The sequence below is a fragment of the Solanum lycopersicum genome, chromosome 9, assembly GCF_036512215.1.
Source record: "Solanum lycopersicum chromosome 9, SLM_r2.1".
NCBI classification, from domain to species: domain Eukaryota; kingdom Viridiplantae; phylum Streptophyta; class Magnoliopsida; order Solanales; family Solanaceae; genus Solanum; species Solanum lycopersicum.
Window position 1 is genome coordinate 13978328 of NC_090808.1, and position 15943 is coordinate 13994270.

General features: G+C 32.8%; 2 protein-coding genes across 2 annotated transcripts; both read left to right on the top strand.

Annotated features, from left to right (window-relative positions):
• Nucleotides 1-5596, top strand: LOC101255722 (probable serine/threonine-protein kinase WNK5). Its single transcript, XM_004246223.5, has 7 exons — nt 1-956; nt 2993-3258; nt 3350-3573; nt 3660-3817; nt 4142-4463; nt 4536-4901; nt 4980-5596. The coding sequence occupies exons 1-7, from the start codon at nt 861-863 to the stop codon at nt 5366-5368; spliced, it is 1821 nt and encodes a 606-aa protein (XP_004246271.1). The 5' UTR covers nt 1-860; the 3' UTR covers nt 5369-5596.
• A 3713-nt stretch (nt 5597-9309) lies between these two features.
• Nucleotides 9310-13505, top strand: LOC104649024 (uncharacterized). The gene is made up of 3 exons (XM_010327449.4): nt 9310-10574; nt 12283-12616; nt 13059-13505. Exons 1-3 carry the CDS (start codon nt 10300-10302, stop codon nt 13266-13268), a joined length of 819 nt encoding a protein of 272 aa, XP_010325751.1. The 5' UTR covers nt 9310-10299; the 3' UTR covers nt 13269-13505.
• The last annotated feature ends 2438 nt before the right edge of the window (nt 13506-15943 follow it).

Below are 15943 nucleotides of genomic sequence, written 5' to 3' on the forward strand. Positions count from 1 at the left end.
AAGGACATATGACCAAATTGGAAATAAAAGGAAAATTTAAACAAAAAATTACACATTGGGATATACACAAAAGGTCAACAGTGTTACAGTAATAAAGTCATCTCAAAAAGGCCATATTTCACCATAAACACCCCACCCTTTTGTTAATCCCAAAAGTCTTCTTCTACAAAATCCCTCTAATTCAACCCTAATATTTCACACAAACACAAGATTAAAGTTTTCTCCATCTCTTTTCTCTCAAATTCTATTCTTTTTATTAGTTATTCCATATTCGATCACATCGCTCTCTGGTCCAAAATCTCATTTATGTGATTATCATCCGCCACTCAAGAAAAATGTCACTTCCAAAACATGGCCATAGATTTTTCAAGTTTAGAATCCCATCAATTATATTTGTTGTCAAAAAGTACCCCACTTTTTAAAATTCCTATTGAAAAGTTGTTGTCTACTTTAATTTAGTTATATTCCCTTGATTTGTTGATTGCATCCTCACCTCTTATAGTGCTTTTTCTTTTGTGTTAGACTTATTCCAAATGATTTGTGGGGATTACGAGTTTTCACGTGAAGTTGTAGCCATGTCTTGGATTATGCTAAGGATTGATTACTCAAGGCTCTTTTGGTTATTATTTGGCGTTTTCTCTTATGAAAATCATGAAGGAAAGCCTCGGATTCAATAGCATTAGCTTATCTATTATCTTTTTAATTACATCAAGAGAAACTACATTAGTTTTGTGTTTTTGTTCTAATAAAGTTTAGTGATAATCATATATATATAGAGAGAGAGAGAAAGTAGTTGCTTGTTAAATATATTTTGTTGGAGTTGTTTGCTTCTTTGTGTATGTATAAGGATTTGGTTGAACATGCTTAAAGTTGGGATGAATGAAATGCTTGATGTTAATGGAACAAATTTGGAGTTGGAGTATGTGGAAGTGGATTCATCTAAACGCTATGGACGTGTAAGTTTTTCATATCTTTTTTTCCTTCATATATATTGTTGTTTTGCACTTTATCATCAATTTGATAAATTAAATTTAAATCATTGATCTCTTTGAGAATTACTCTATAGACCAATGAAAAGTCCACTTCTCTTCTTTTTCATTTAATTTTCTTGTTTTTGCGTTTAAAAGTTCATAGCTCTTTTGTCATACTTCTTTTGGGTGGAAATCTTTTACTGCTGGACAGCATTTAGTTGAATTTAATTAGAAATATTTTTTTCCCAATAAAGATAAATATAAGTAAAGGAGCTAGATCTTATCATATCAATTCTTAAGAGGTAACAAATTTATATTAATTAACAAATAAAACTATAGAAAACTAGGAAAAATTCTCAATAGAGATAATTAAGTACAAGCAAAGGGCTATAAATTTTATCATCCCAATCCTAACGAAGTAACAAATCTATCAATAAGAATGAAAGAAAATAAAATCTAGGAAAACTAGATGCTTGTACACTACAATATTCCAATGAGGACTGGTAATTAGATAAAAAAAACTAAAATATTAATTATTGGCGATTATTTTCTAAATTTCAGTGGGCATTATTGCTTATGCTGGTAAAAATTAAATAGGTAGCTATGGAAATAATTGAAACGTGGCTCAACCTAGTCCTACATGACTATTTATAAATTGCCATTTTGATTATCCTCAGAAATAGCATGATATAGGGCGGCAAATGTTGGTTGAAAACATCCAAATTAAAATGGCCGACCTCATCATTATTAATTAATTAAGAAGCAAGTTGACTTGTAGAATATATATATATAAAAATTTTATTTGTTAATATTACAGAAGGTGGTTCTCCCCGTGATGATAAAAATATTCCTCCTTTTATTTTGTTTTGGTAGGTGACAAACTTGTGTGTTATAGGGATTTTGGCTCATTGACTTTTTGGATTTTTTCCCCCTTCCTTTTTATATTAATCTATCATAATTAGGTTGTAGAGGTATAGAGGGCTTGGCTTGACCCTACAATATTATGTTATGCACAAAGGAAATAACATGAGGAGGACATGAAAACCTTGTCTCTAGTCTATAAAAAATAGATTGATAGCCTATATAAAGTAACAAATCTTCGGCTAGCTAGAAAATTGACTTTTGGAGGATATATACATTTGGTTCTAGAGAAATTAACTATAATTATACTGTTATAATGTGACAAGTTAAATGGAGTGGCGCGAACAATACAAATTCATATATGGTTGATATTCATGATAAATTGTACATTTTTATGTTTCATTTGAAGTTTTCAGTTTGACTGCTAAGAAATAAATAAATAAAATTTAAGTTTTGTGATCTTAAATTAAATATATTTGTATAGTTCTTTACATCTTGTGGTTTAAAATGTTAAAATTAGACTAAATATAGAAGGGATAAGAAGCAAGTATATCCCTCCCGGAATCTCAGAGACACATCTTACTTAAACTAAGGTCCTATTATCCTTTTGAATTCATTTTTTTTAATTTTGTACACCTTTTGGCTTACGTAGCATACTTCGTGACCCCATGCACTTGAAGCGCGTGGGAGATATTTGGATGTCACATAAGTTAAAAAAGTGTATAAAATTACATAAAAAATGGATTTAGGAGTAATAGAACCTTAATTTAGTTAATGTGTGTTTTTGTGATATTGGTTATAGTTTAAGGGGTACTTGTACCTTGTCCCAATATACAAGAAACACTCTTTTTTAAACCGACTAACAAAAAGTAAGACAATTAAATTGGAATGGAGCGTAGTTAATTACTTCATCTGTCCCAATTTATATGACTTATTTTCCTTTTTAGTCAGTCCCAAAAAAATAACATATTTTTATACAATTTAACTTTAAAATGTCTATTTTATCTTAATAAAATTATTTATAGCATACAAATTTCTAATACTCATTTTAGACCACATATTTTAGAATTCTTCATTTCTTTCTTAAATTTCGTATCGAGTTAAACTATCTTACATGAAAAAGGGACAGAGAAAGTATTTATTGATGTGTTCTTTTGCAGTACAAAGAGATCCTTGGGAAAGGAGCAACCAAGATAGTATACAGAGCATTTGATGAGTTACTAGGAATGGAAGTAGCTTGGAACCAAGTGAAACTCAATGACATGTTTAGGTCACCTGAAGAATTACAAAGGCTCTACTCAGAAGTCCATCTCCTCAAAGAACTTGATCATGAAGCCATCATGAAATTCCATGCATCTTGGATCAATGTTGAAGGCAGAACCTTCAACTTCATTACTGAAATGTTTACCTCTGGCACCCTTAGAGAGTAATAACCTTTGTTCCACGTCTTGGAAAAGTTTTAAGTTATATACACTGACAACTATATCATAACACCGCACGTGTGTTTACTGATGTAGGTATAGACACAAATACAAGCGATTAAACATACACGCAATTAAGAATTGGGGATGTCAAATCCTTAATGGTCTTGCTTATTTGCATTGTCATGATCCTCCAGTTATACATCGAGATCTCAAGTGCGACAACATCTTTGTAAATGGACATCTTGGCCAAGTCAAAATTGGTGATTTAGGATTAGCAACCATACTCTGTGGATCACACCATGCTCATAGTGTCATAGGTGATACATTACCTGACTTTACTATTTTTCCATACTTTGTGGCCAAGACTACTGATTCTGTTTGTTATTATTACTGCTTATATTAGGTACTCCTGAGTTTATGGCACCAGAACTATATGAAGAGGATTATGATGAACTCGTTGACGTATACTCTTTTGGGATGTGTGTGTTAGAAATGCTCACTTCCGAGTATCCTTATAGTGAATGTTCAAATCCAGCTCAAATATACAAGAAAGTCACCTCAGTAAGATCATCAATGTGGTTTCCACATTTTATTTTCGTATCAAATATTTACACAATTAGATTACTTTTAAGTATAAATAGTTGCACATAACTCCATATATAATAGTTCACATCAGCAAAATGGACAGATAGTGAGAATAGATTTTCTTTTTAACAGTAATATTTATCGCCTCAAAAACGTTTAACAACAATTGAGTTAATGTCATTGCATCCAGAGTCGCTAAAACATTTTGTTACATTTATATAGAGTGTTGGTTATCAATACTCGTATTATATCGTTAACCTGTTAAATCACACTGATAATGAAAAATATTTTGATCAACAGGGAAAGCTACCAAAAGCGTTTTACAAGATAAATGATCCAGAAGCCCAAAGATTTGTTGGAAGATGTTTGAGTCCTGTTTCTGAAAGGCCATCTGCTTCTGAGCTATTAAGGGATCCATTCCTTGCTGTTGATGAACATGAAGATTTACCTCCAGCCATAAATTTGTCATGTCAAAAGTATATGCCAAACGAAAAACAGAATGAAATTATACCTTTTCAGCCTGATGATTCAGTACTAGATGGTACAAACATGACAATCACCGGAACAATGAATCCTGAAGATTATACCATCTTTCTCAAAGTACAAATATTTCAAAAGAATGGTATTGCTTCACCTTTTATTCTTCACAAGTACTTAGTTAGGACTTGTACTGATTGAACTTGTCTACGTGTAGGGCAAGCGAGGAACATATTTTTCCCTTTCGACATTTCTAGTGACACAGCAATGGAAGTGGCTGCAGAAATGGTGAAGGAGTTGGACATAACAGATTGGGATCCTCTTCAAATTGCTGATATGATTGACACTGAGATTTCTGATCTGATTCCAGAATGGAAGAACTCGCGCTCTCTTCAGAATTATGAACAACAACATAGTTTCAACTACGTAGAAAACGATGATAATGATGATGATGATGAAAACACTCCCCATCCTTTCTATTACAATTCCTCCCACTCTTCTTCCCAACTTTCTCTACCTGGTCTCCTCCCTTCATATAAGTCCACATTCCATCAAGGGAAATTAGACCATGATTGGCTTCAAGGTTTGTGTGCTTTATTCTTCCCTGTTTAAGTTATTTCCAATGTTCCATACTCTTATTTTTTTTCCATGCTAATTGCAGATGAGTTGAAATTGTATGATGATTCAAGTTCTCAATGCTCGATGAACTCATACGAGTCCTACAACAACGTAAACTTTCATGAAAATGATGCTGATTGTATGAGTTCCAAGAAAGCAGAATCTCAGTGTACTCAGCAGATAAGCAAATGTAGTACAAGGTTTTGTCCTGAAACAAGCTTGTTGTCGAAGAATCAGAACACAATGCAAATGAATAATCAACGCCCAAAATTGACGAAGGTACGGTCACTTGTTGATATACGTAGTCAATTGCTGCATCGTTCTCTTGTAGAAGAGATAAACAAGAGGAGATTGTTCAAGACCGTTGGTGCTGTTGAGAATATTGGCTATCATGAACCTGGGATCGGAAATGGCCATGGCTTAGGTTGGTGACGCTCATTGCACTTTACAGGATGATCGTACAAGGTTTGAAATCGTTAAAGTCTAATAAAACGAACAAAATGATCTCGCTCTTTCTTTCTTTCTCCTTGTTTATGCATTTGTCAAGTACCTTGGTACTTAAAACTCCGAAAATAAATTACTCATCGTGTGATTGTAAAATATTACAGAATCTCGAACTATAAACATAAATGTTTATATGTGAACTACATTTCCCTGTCATGTCAAATATTGTTTGTATAGCTCATTCTTCGGCTTCACTAACGCTCACTGTTTACGGATTAAAGCAGTCGATGCAAAATGTAGTGACTCAATTATAGGTTGTGGTCGAATCCCACAAAGAGCATAGTAGAATTTTTTTATAATTTGAAGTTGACATTCAAAGCAACAACTTGGATTTGTATCAATAATAAATGCGAACTAGAATTATAGTTCTTACATATTGAAACTTAAACATGTACTATACTATCAATTCATTATGCAGAACTGATAAATTTAAATTATCTTCTTAAGTCTCTCGACCGAATTAAGAGAATATCACCGTAAGTCCTTTTTTAACACTTGGGATGTCAAATTAATTTGGTCATTCATAAAAAGTCTCAAGTAAACTATCCTTCCTCGAGCTCAAGTTATTAGATGGTGGCTGGTAACACCAAAATATCGGTTAATGATCCATATTCCTAATCTGTACATCTATGGTCCTAGCAAGTCAGAATAGATACGAGTTCTTTAGAATGTTGTCAATCATTCAAAAAAAATATTAAGTACGAAAGGAATTTAATACACGATGATTTCATCCCTTCAAGAAAGATATTTATTGCAAAGTGTTCAGAATTATCATCCCTATTCTAAGTTCCATAACCCAAATTACAAATTTAGCTACTCATAACTAAAAAAAGAATAGTAAATATAATAAATCAAATTACTTGGGAAAATGATTAATGCGACTCTTGAAAGAGATTTGTTTTTTTTGGTAAAGCAACTTTCATTCCTTTCAGACCAAAATATTGGAAATACAAAACCAAATAGATGGTGACCACCTATTTCTCATTCTATACTAACCTGCAAGCTAAGACTAGTTAAACAAACTGCTATTCTTACTACACAATAAATAAATAACAGAAATGTTCTACAAACAATTTCAACTAGTTTTAGGATGCTTTTAGGAAGCACAAATATTTGTGCCTAGTAAGTTTGAATAACAAAAATACCTGACTTGATCAATTGTGTCCTTCCAGCATATAATAATAGCTTTCATAATCAGCATATGAGTTTTCTGTAATTATACCATGTAATTACAAAAATTCAAAATAATATAAATAAAAACATATTTAAAAAAAAAAAGATACGGAAATAAAAAGAGGTTTTCAACTTGTAACTATATCATGTAATTAGCAGTATTCACAATCCCTCCGTAAGAATAGGTGAGTGTAACTACCTATGTCAATTACGTCCAATCATTTGTTGACCAAGTAATTACATGTAATGACCCAGAACGTCTTTTTTGAAATTTTTGAAAAATTATTGTTTACCTCTTTCGATAGTTGCCTCGAGCATGTCTAATCCATTTACGAGGTTGGTTCATTCAAAATATTTAACATTTTGGAGACTTTAAGTTGTTAAGAATGACTTTTTTCAACAACCAGATCTACGAGTTTGGAAACAAAACTTCATTAGCTCTAGAATGCAGAATTTGGTCTAGGAGTGTTTTCGTCATCAGTTTCAAAGTCTTTATGTGGATTTGAGCTCTTGAGTGTGAAGTTAAGTGTATTTAGACCAAGAGTTGACATTGATCAATTTTCGTGATAAGAGACTCACCAGCTGTAAAAAGTACTGGACAATTGTAAAGGTTGTCTACATCAAGGAGGTTGGTGAAGAGCATTGTACTCACCAATCAAAATCGACTAGGTTGTTTTGTTTGATGGATAATGAATCTTCATGATATATATCAAAGAAAATATAAGACAATACTCATCCATTCACAAGGGAAAAACTCTCCAAGCATCAAGAACAACAAGAGATCAGCCAAAGCGTTTTCAGTTCTTCTTGTTATTGTTGTATCCTATTTGCTTGTAATTGTTCTCAAATTTTAGGATTCGTTTCACCTTGATAGAAACGTATCAACCTTGAGTGGTTCATTGTAAGGGCTTGGGTTAAGGGTAACTTAGACTTTAACTTCAAGACTATATTAATCAGGTAGGATTAGTATAGGGAGCAACATTCTATCTGCTCATGCTCAACTAAGTGATAGGGTGTATTACATAGTGAAGAGACTAGATGGTTAATCTCTTGTTTTGTAACCGACTTTTGCTTTTGCTTGTTGAAGATTAGTGAAAGTGATTGTTGAAAAGTCCTGTTGAGAACATGTCGTGGTTTTACTCCCTTGAGCAAGGAGGTTTCCACGTAAAGTAACTGTGTTCGTTAATTATTGTGCATTAGTGTTGAGAGGAACAGGTCCCATCTAAGTAAGTAGATGCATACATTCAAACAATTTGGATTTTGAATGCTCGAATGAATTTTCAATGACTTTGTTGGATTGAGATGGTGAGTTTAGATTAAGGTAAGATTTGGGATGAATTTCCAAAGGTTCTAAGGGAAGCTTGGTTTGTTTGAGTGGAAAATACTTTATATTGACTTTAACAGGCATTGGGTCAAGGAAAGCTCTAATACATATTTTCATTGTTTTAATGAGTCATGAACTTCAAATTTAGTCAAGCAACATATCTCGTTTGTGCGCACGAGATTTCAAATAAATCTGAAGGTACAAACTGTGAATAATTTGTGTTTTGGTGTTGGTTTGCTCCTCTATGTTTGCGGAGCTTTGTCCATATTTGCAAAGGGTAGGGGAGTTTAGCCTCTGTGTTCCTATGGCCTCAATTGCTACTGTGGATGGATGGAATGTTTGACCTTTGTGTTTGCAGAACCTTGCCCCATTCACGAACGCTCAAGCCTTTGGCCTCCATAATTATGGAGGGAAGTTCGCGTTCGCGAAGGATTAGGCCTACGGTGTTACACCTCACAAGTTTGTAAGTTGAATTTGAAAGGAATGTTGCAGAAAAGTTGTTGGTTTTTGTTTGAATGAGTCCACCAATGGACCATACAAGGCCATGTAGTCCTTTGAGTGGTCGTGGAATAGGTTTTGCAAAAATTGAAAATGTAAGTTCTATATGAAGGTCTACGGAACGATAGGAAGGTCCATAGGAAATGCTCATAGATGGAGATCCAGACTTGTATTTTGGTGACTACAGTATAAGATCCTATATGGTCCATAGCCCATGGGTCGTATAATGGTGATGGGACTAAAAGAAATTTTGGACCAAGGGTTCTATAAAAAGGACCTATGGGTCGTAGGATAGGTGATGGGCCATAGACCATGTGGGTCATGGAAATTATTATATTCAGTAAAAGTTAATATTAAAGTATTACTATCTCTCCCCACCACCACCCCTAACTCCCACCCCCACCCAAAAAAAAAAAAAAGAAAAGAAAATTGAAATTTTATATGTTTTTGAAAATAAATTTAAAGTACTTTCTCACCCACTACACCATCATCCCTCCCATGCACCCCTCCCACCATAAAAAAGAAATTTAAAATATTTTATTATTCGTGCAAGATTTCATGTGAGATCTAAATATATTTACTCCATCCAAATACACGTATCTTAAATACATCGGGTCAAAATCAATGTAATTTGGTTTAGATGAATTATATTCAAGTGGATTCACATGTATTTGATTCTTTCACTCACCTCTCTCTTATATCACTCTTTTTCACCATCTATCGCTCGTAATTCTCTCCCTACACATGTATCTATATTTCAGAATATATCTAGGATGTGATATCTGATATACATATATCCATTGTGATTCACATGTATCTAGAATACATGACTCTGTCTCTTTCTCTCTTGCGCATCCCTCACATCTCGCTTGCCTCCCTCCTATCTCGTTCTTTTCTCTCCCTCTCCCTCTCTCTCTCTTCCTAAATGTTTTTATTTCATAGTGTATCTGGTGGCAAAAATAGATGTATTAGGTGTATTTGAATTTGAAATCTAGTATTAAATTATTAATTAGTGATATAATATGTAATTATTTAAAAACTATAGGTAGAAGTTAATATGAAAGAAATGTTTGTGTAATTAAATAGTTTTATAGGGTACATATATTTTGTGAGTAATTTTCCCCAAAAAACAAATGATACTAAAGACCTCTAATATTAAGAAAATATTTACCATCTACATTAATAACATATTTTATATTACATAATCATAATAATACATTTTTAATACATATTACATAAAAACAATTTATAAAAAGACACATATAATATAATTTTTATTTTTAAATAATACATTTATCACATTGTGTAAATTTCTTACCAAATAAACATAATATATTTTTTTAACATTTATAATATATTTATATTGTATGCATTATTGACATTAACATATGGTATATTTATCATAATATTACTATAAATGATAATAAATAAAAAATATCACTTAAATCAATGATTATTTATTAATAAAAGATACTTATCCAAGTAACTAGTACGCAAATTTTCTCCATTAGTAATTGCTTATAAGATTTGAAGGCATTTTTGTTTCTTGCTAACTTTATGGAAAAGCAAGACGTGCTTACTACTACAACTATTTTTCTTTGACTTAGCACCCCCACCACTAAGGCCCTCTCCACCAAACTAAAATTTTCTCAACTCTTCACTTTCATTTTCTCATTAAATCATCAATCAAAATTAATGAATTTGAGAAAACCTTTGCCCTCCTCTTATGCAGCACCACCACCATCTCCGATCCCCACGGGGAAAGGATCGCGTTCGGCTGTCAATTCAATGTTTGGAGAGTACATTGATCAATCCATAAACATTCCTCATTTGACTCCCCCAAACTACTCCTCATCATCGTTGGATGCCTGATGAAATCAATTATCAATCGATTTTGCAAAGGGAAAATGACGCGATGATTAGGTTATTGAGTTCTGCTGCTGAATTCGGAGTGGTTCGGATTATTGGTCATGGGATATCTAGTGAGGACATAAGAACATTGTTGATTGAGAATGAATTATTGTTTCGATTAAGTGAAAAGTATGCTAATTATGATAAGTTCCTTTGGGATTGGTCTGATGATGCAATGGTGCAAAAGGCCAAATTTGCTTTAGGGGATGCAAATTTTCTAATTTTCAGGTATTCTCTATAACATTGATTTTTTATAACGTGTATCGTTGATCCCTTCATAAAAGTTTGTTTTTCACCATTTAAGTTATAATTTGCTAGTTACCATGTTTGTAAATTAGGTTTGAATTAAATGATCTAATAATACGAATGTATTATTTTTTTAATGCACTCTACCTATGAATCCTAAATATAAGCAGAAAAATATTAGCTCAGATCCGTTTGCATTTGACTGCCATGTAAATCTAATTTATTTTTATTAAATACTTGTTCTTTATGGACTTTTATAATTATTCAATAAAGTAACGTAGAATAAATGACCAAAAAGTTTTATAAGTATATCTAAAAATTTATCTGCATCCTTATATTATTATTGTTATTGTTATAGTGAAAAAAAAACATTTTAAAACTATTTGAAAGGTGTTATGAAATGTATTATTTATGTGGATGTTAATTAAATGTAAACTCCTCCTTTTTACATTCCACTTTTATTTGTTATTATGCGCATTTTGAAAGTCAATTTGACTAATTTTCAAAGTTAAATTAGATTACATTAATTTGATATTTTAATATTCAAAAACTATATAAAAAGTACTATAAATTGCAATTTTTTGCATATCAATATGATGAAAAAATACATCTTAAAATATTAGTCAAGTTCTTAAACATTATTATTTAGATACCGTTAGGAGAGTATTATTTAGATACTAAATTTAGTAATATATTCAATATATTATTGGAGAACCTATTCTATATATGTCAAGTACGGTCTTTTTTGATAAACATTATTATTTAGGTACTAAATTTAGTAATTTGTTCAAATATATTATTGGAGAACCTATTCTATATATGTCAAGTACGGCCTTTTTGTGATAAACATTATTATTTATGTACTAAATTTAGGAATTTATTCAAATATATTATTGGAGAACCTATTTTATGTAGTAATTTATGTGCAAAAAACAGTTAAGCGCTAATGATACAAAAATATTTATTTTTTTTAAAAAAAGAGAATTTCTTATTTATTCTTATATTTGATAAAGTAAGCTAAAATTTTTATTATAAATATATTTATATGTATTTAGCACTATGGGTGAAATGTATTATAGGAGTGAGATGGTGTGGGAAGTGGGGGTTGACATGGGTAGGAAAGTCAATGGGGGAAAGGGGGTGTTGGATGGGCAGAAAAAAGACAAAAAAATTTGAAATGTTACTTAACAAACTTGTTTTCTCTATCTTCGTTAGGGAAGGCATACTCCTCATATTTTAGGAACTATTTCTTTTTAGAGAATGTTTATAAAATAAAATTGACAAATCAAACAAGAAAAAATGGAATTAAAAGTGTGTTCTCGCCTATAGCTTAAATTTTTAAATGAGATTGCCACACATTCATTAGGTTATCAGAGCTGACAAAGGTCTTGGAATCAAATCTCTCCTCCACCCATGTCAAAAAAAATTCTATGGCCCATAAAAATCAGGTCTGTGAGAAAGCGTGTTGAGAACATTTTTAATAAAAGTATACTCTCTCTAATAGCTTAAACTTTTAATTTAAATGGTCACACATTTCAATACCAATCACCCGAGATAGACAAAAGTCATCTTATGAATTGGGATGTTCATTTGATTAGTTATCTCACCATATATGACATAATTTATGTCATCACTATAGAAAAATAGTGGCATTTTTGGTTGTTAATGATAAATATAACTTTTGGTGCAGGGAAAAGTTGGAAGAGGTATTGAAGAAATTAAAAGGAATAGCAAAAGAAGTGGATGAAATAATAAGATTGAGTGACAATGAACAATGTTGGAAAAAAATAGATTCAGAAGAAGCGAAAATGTACATATACAGATGCACTAGAAATCAATCAAGCAATGTGGATCAAACATGGCTTCCACCCCACAATGCAACACTTGAAGATTCACTTAAATATGCATTGCATCTATTTCTTCCATTGGAACCAATTGAATTCTCTATGCATTCAAAACGTGGTCGTTTGCCCTTTAACACCACCCCAGACACAATCATTGTTACTATTGGAGATCAACTTGAGGTAGTCCTTTTTTCTACGAAGTAATATAAACATTTGTCCAGTTTCTTAGCTAGAAAAATACTAGTTTTATTACTTCTCTCTCTGAACTATCGATGGTTTTAAAAGCACCCCTCTACTTGACTAATTGAACTTAAATGCACCCTCGATTTGTCACATGACATAGCAAGTTATCTTGGACTCTTATAGGAGCATGAAACTCTTAATAAAAAGCCGAGAGATGTCTCTTAACATGAACAGAATTTAGGAGTGTAATTCACTCAGTTACAATATCATGGTATATTTAAGTTCAGTTAATCAAGTAGATGGGTGTTGCTAAGACCGTCAATAGTTAATGGATGAAACTAATTAGCATTCACGTCAAATTTAGAATGTTTTCAATACTTCTCTCATCTTCTAAAGGAAGAATGTTACTCATCTGAAATTCAATGTCGTTTGTTAATAGGAATGGAGTGATGGAAAATTCAGGTCTGCAGATGGAGAAGTAGCCTTGAAGCCAAATCTTCACATAGATCAAACATTATTATCATTGGAGCTCAAGTGGTCATTTACTAACCTCAATAAAAATGAAAAGATAATTACCCTATCTGATCAGGTTCTAATTCTAGTTATATTATTATTAGTATACAAATTGTTTAATTATATAATTAATTAAACTGTGCTCCTTCAAAATACACAACTCCAAATAATGTGGTTTCATTTTTTGTACATCTTTTTGGTATTTGTTGCTTATAATTCTACTACGTGAGAGATGTGAAAGGTGGTTTAATTAACCTTCAACAAAATGGATGTACTTTGAACAGGGATTTGTTTGACATAAAAATGTTAAAACTTGTGTTGTGCTCTTGCTTTCTGGTTTTGATTCAATACACAACATATTGTTGAGCTGTTACTTGGAAGTTAGCTTCATAAGAACACATATACTAAATGTAACTTTTGGACTTCTCATATTGAATCTATGTGTTTCTTGTCATTGTTGCCTTAGGAGTGATTGCAAATACTCATGTGAAATTCTAAACTATGTACAGTAACGACTGAAATACTGAAATGATGTACATTTTAACAATATGTTAAGCATTACCAGCTTGCTAAACAAGTACAAGTGTTGGGCATGACTTAACCCTTTGGTTAACAGATCAGCTTCTTGTTGTTGTGAGTGTACATATACTGTTTGAATCAAACCAGCCTTTAATTTCTCCCTAATGAAATGACTATCAACATCAGTGTGTTTTACTCTATCATGGAAGATAGGATTTGCTGCTAACTGAATAGCAGACTTTCTATCACTCAGTGTTGTGATGGGCATCTGTATAGACACATTAAGATCTTTGAACAGTCCTAGTACCCAAGTCAATTTTGCTACAGCTGAATCCATGCTTCTATACTCAGCTTCAGCTGAGCTTCTGGATATTATCTGTTGTTTCTCTGATTTTCATGATACTATAGAATCCACAGATATGACTATATACCTTGTAATTGATCTTCTTGTGTTGGGACGTGCAACCTCTTTTGAAATCAATGTTCCCTTTTCTTGGTCAAAATTCTTTTAGGAAACCATAGTTTCTTCTTAACTTAAATGTGAAAACATTTATAAACTTTCTAAGGAATACTTAGTTCCCTTGTACTTTTGAGAAATGAACTCACATCTTTACTATTTTCTTAGCTTGAAACTTGTGTCTTAGCTCAACTCTTAGAAAATACTTAGTTCCCTTATATTTCTTTGAAGGAAGCTTTTCAACTTTTTACTCCTTACTTAACTTGAAACTTGAGCCTTAAAACTAAGTTTAAATGTTTAATAGAGACGCTTGAAAACTTTAAGAAACTTTGCTTTGACTCACTCCTCAACTTTTAGACTTAGCTATTAACTTCTTTGACTTTGATCTTAACTTTTCTTGAATTGGATTACGGATTCAAGATTCATCATTTCATGTTTATGGATGATTCCCGATTTTTAGATGTACGTTAGAGTTTTGGAATCAACTAAGAAACGTGGTACATCACTTAGGAACTAGTACGAAAAGTGGGGAATGAATGGGGTGCACTTGCGTCCTTGGCGCTCTAAGAGGCTTGGGGTGCCAGGCCCCAAACATAAGAGGTCAAGTTGGGGCGCTCTTGATGGTGCGCTGCCCCAAGGACCTACGGACAGAGATTGTCCTATGGGGCTATGGGAGGCGTGGCGCCCAGGGCCCTAAGGATATTTTCAACTTTTTACTCCTTACTTAACTTGAAACTTGAGCCTTAAAACTAAGTTTAAATGTTTAATAGAGACACTTGAAAACTTTAAGAAACTTTGCTTTGACTCACTCCTCAACTTTTAGACTTAGCTATTAACTTCTTTGACTTTGATCTTAACTTTTCTTGAATTGGATTACGGATTCAAGATTCATCATTTCATGTTTATGGATGATTCCTGATTTTTAGATGTACGTTAGAGTTTTGGAATCAACTAAGAAACGTGGTACATCACTTAGGAACTAGTACGAAAAAGTGGGGAATGAATGGGGTGCACTTGCGTCCTTGGCGCTCTAAGAGGCGTGGGGTGCCAGGCCCCAAACATAAGAGGCCAAGTTGGGGCGCTCTGGATGGTGCGCTGCCCCAAGGACCTACGGACAGAGATTGTCCTATGGGGCTATGGGAGGCGTGGCGCCCAGGGCCCTAAGGATAGGCGTTTCAACTTTTCTTCTTTGTTTCTCATCTCTAAACTCTCTAAACTCTCTAAACTTCCAAGGTTCTTTCCCCAACACTTATGATCATTAGTACCCTCAATACCCAATAGATTTGACTCCAAAAACAACCCAGAAACTCGAATCAAATCCACACTAGGCATGCAACAACTCAACCAACAAGAAATCGACAATGTTCTTTAAGAATTTCACTTTTTATCATTCAACCTTACTCAAATTGCTTAATTTAAACAAGTTGGTGCGTGGTTGAACTAATCCAACACAAAAGTATCTCACATACCTTGATAGGGATCACTCCCGACAGATTCCACTCGCAAACCTTGGCGTTCTTAGCGAATTTTTGACTTTTCTCCATTTTTTTTCTCTTTTCTCTCTTCTTCAAGCCCTAAGCGTGATTTTGATTCTCTAAAACTAAACTAAACTTGTTTTTACCCTAAATAAATCCCTAAAATGAAATAGAAAATCAATTGGTGAAAGACTAGTTTTCCCTCCCTTAAATCCAGATAGGGACCTTCTTTAATCCAACAACCCAACATCTGATAGATATATCTCCCTCATACGATATCGAAAATGTACAAACTCAGCGGCGTTAGAAAGATATCTCCAAGAGATTTCCATCCATATCAAGAATTACCTCTAACTAATT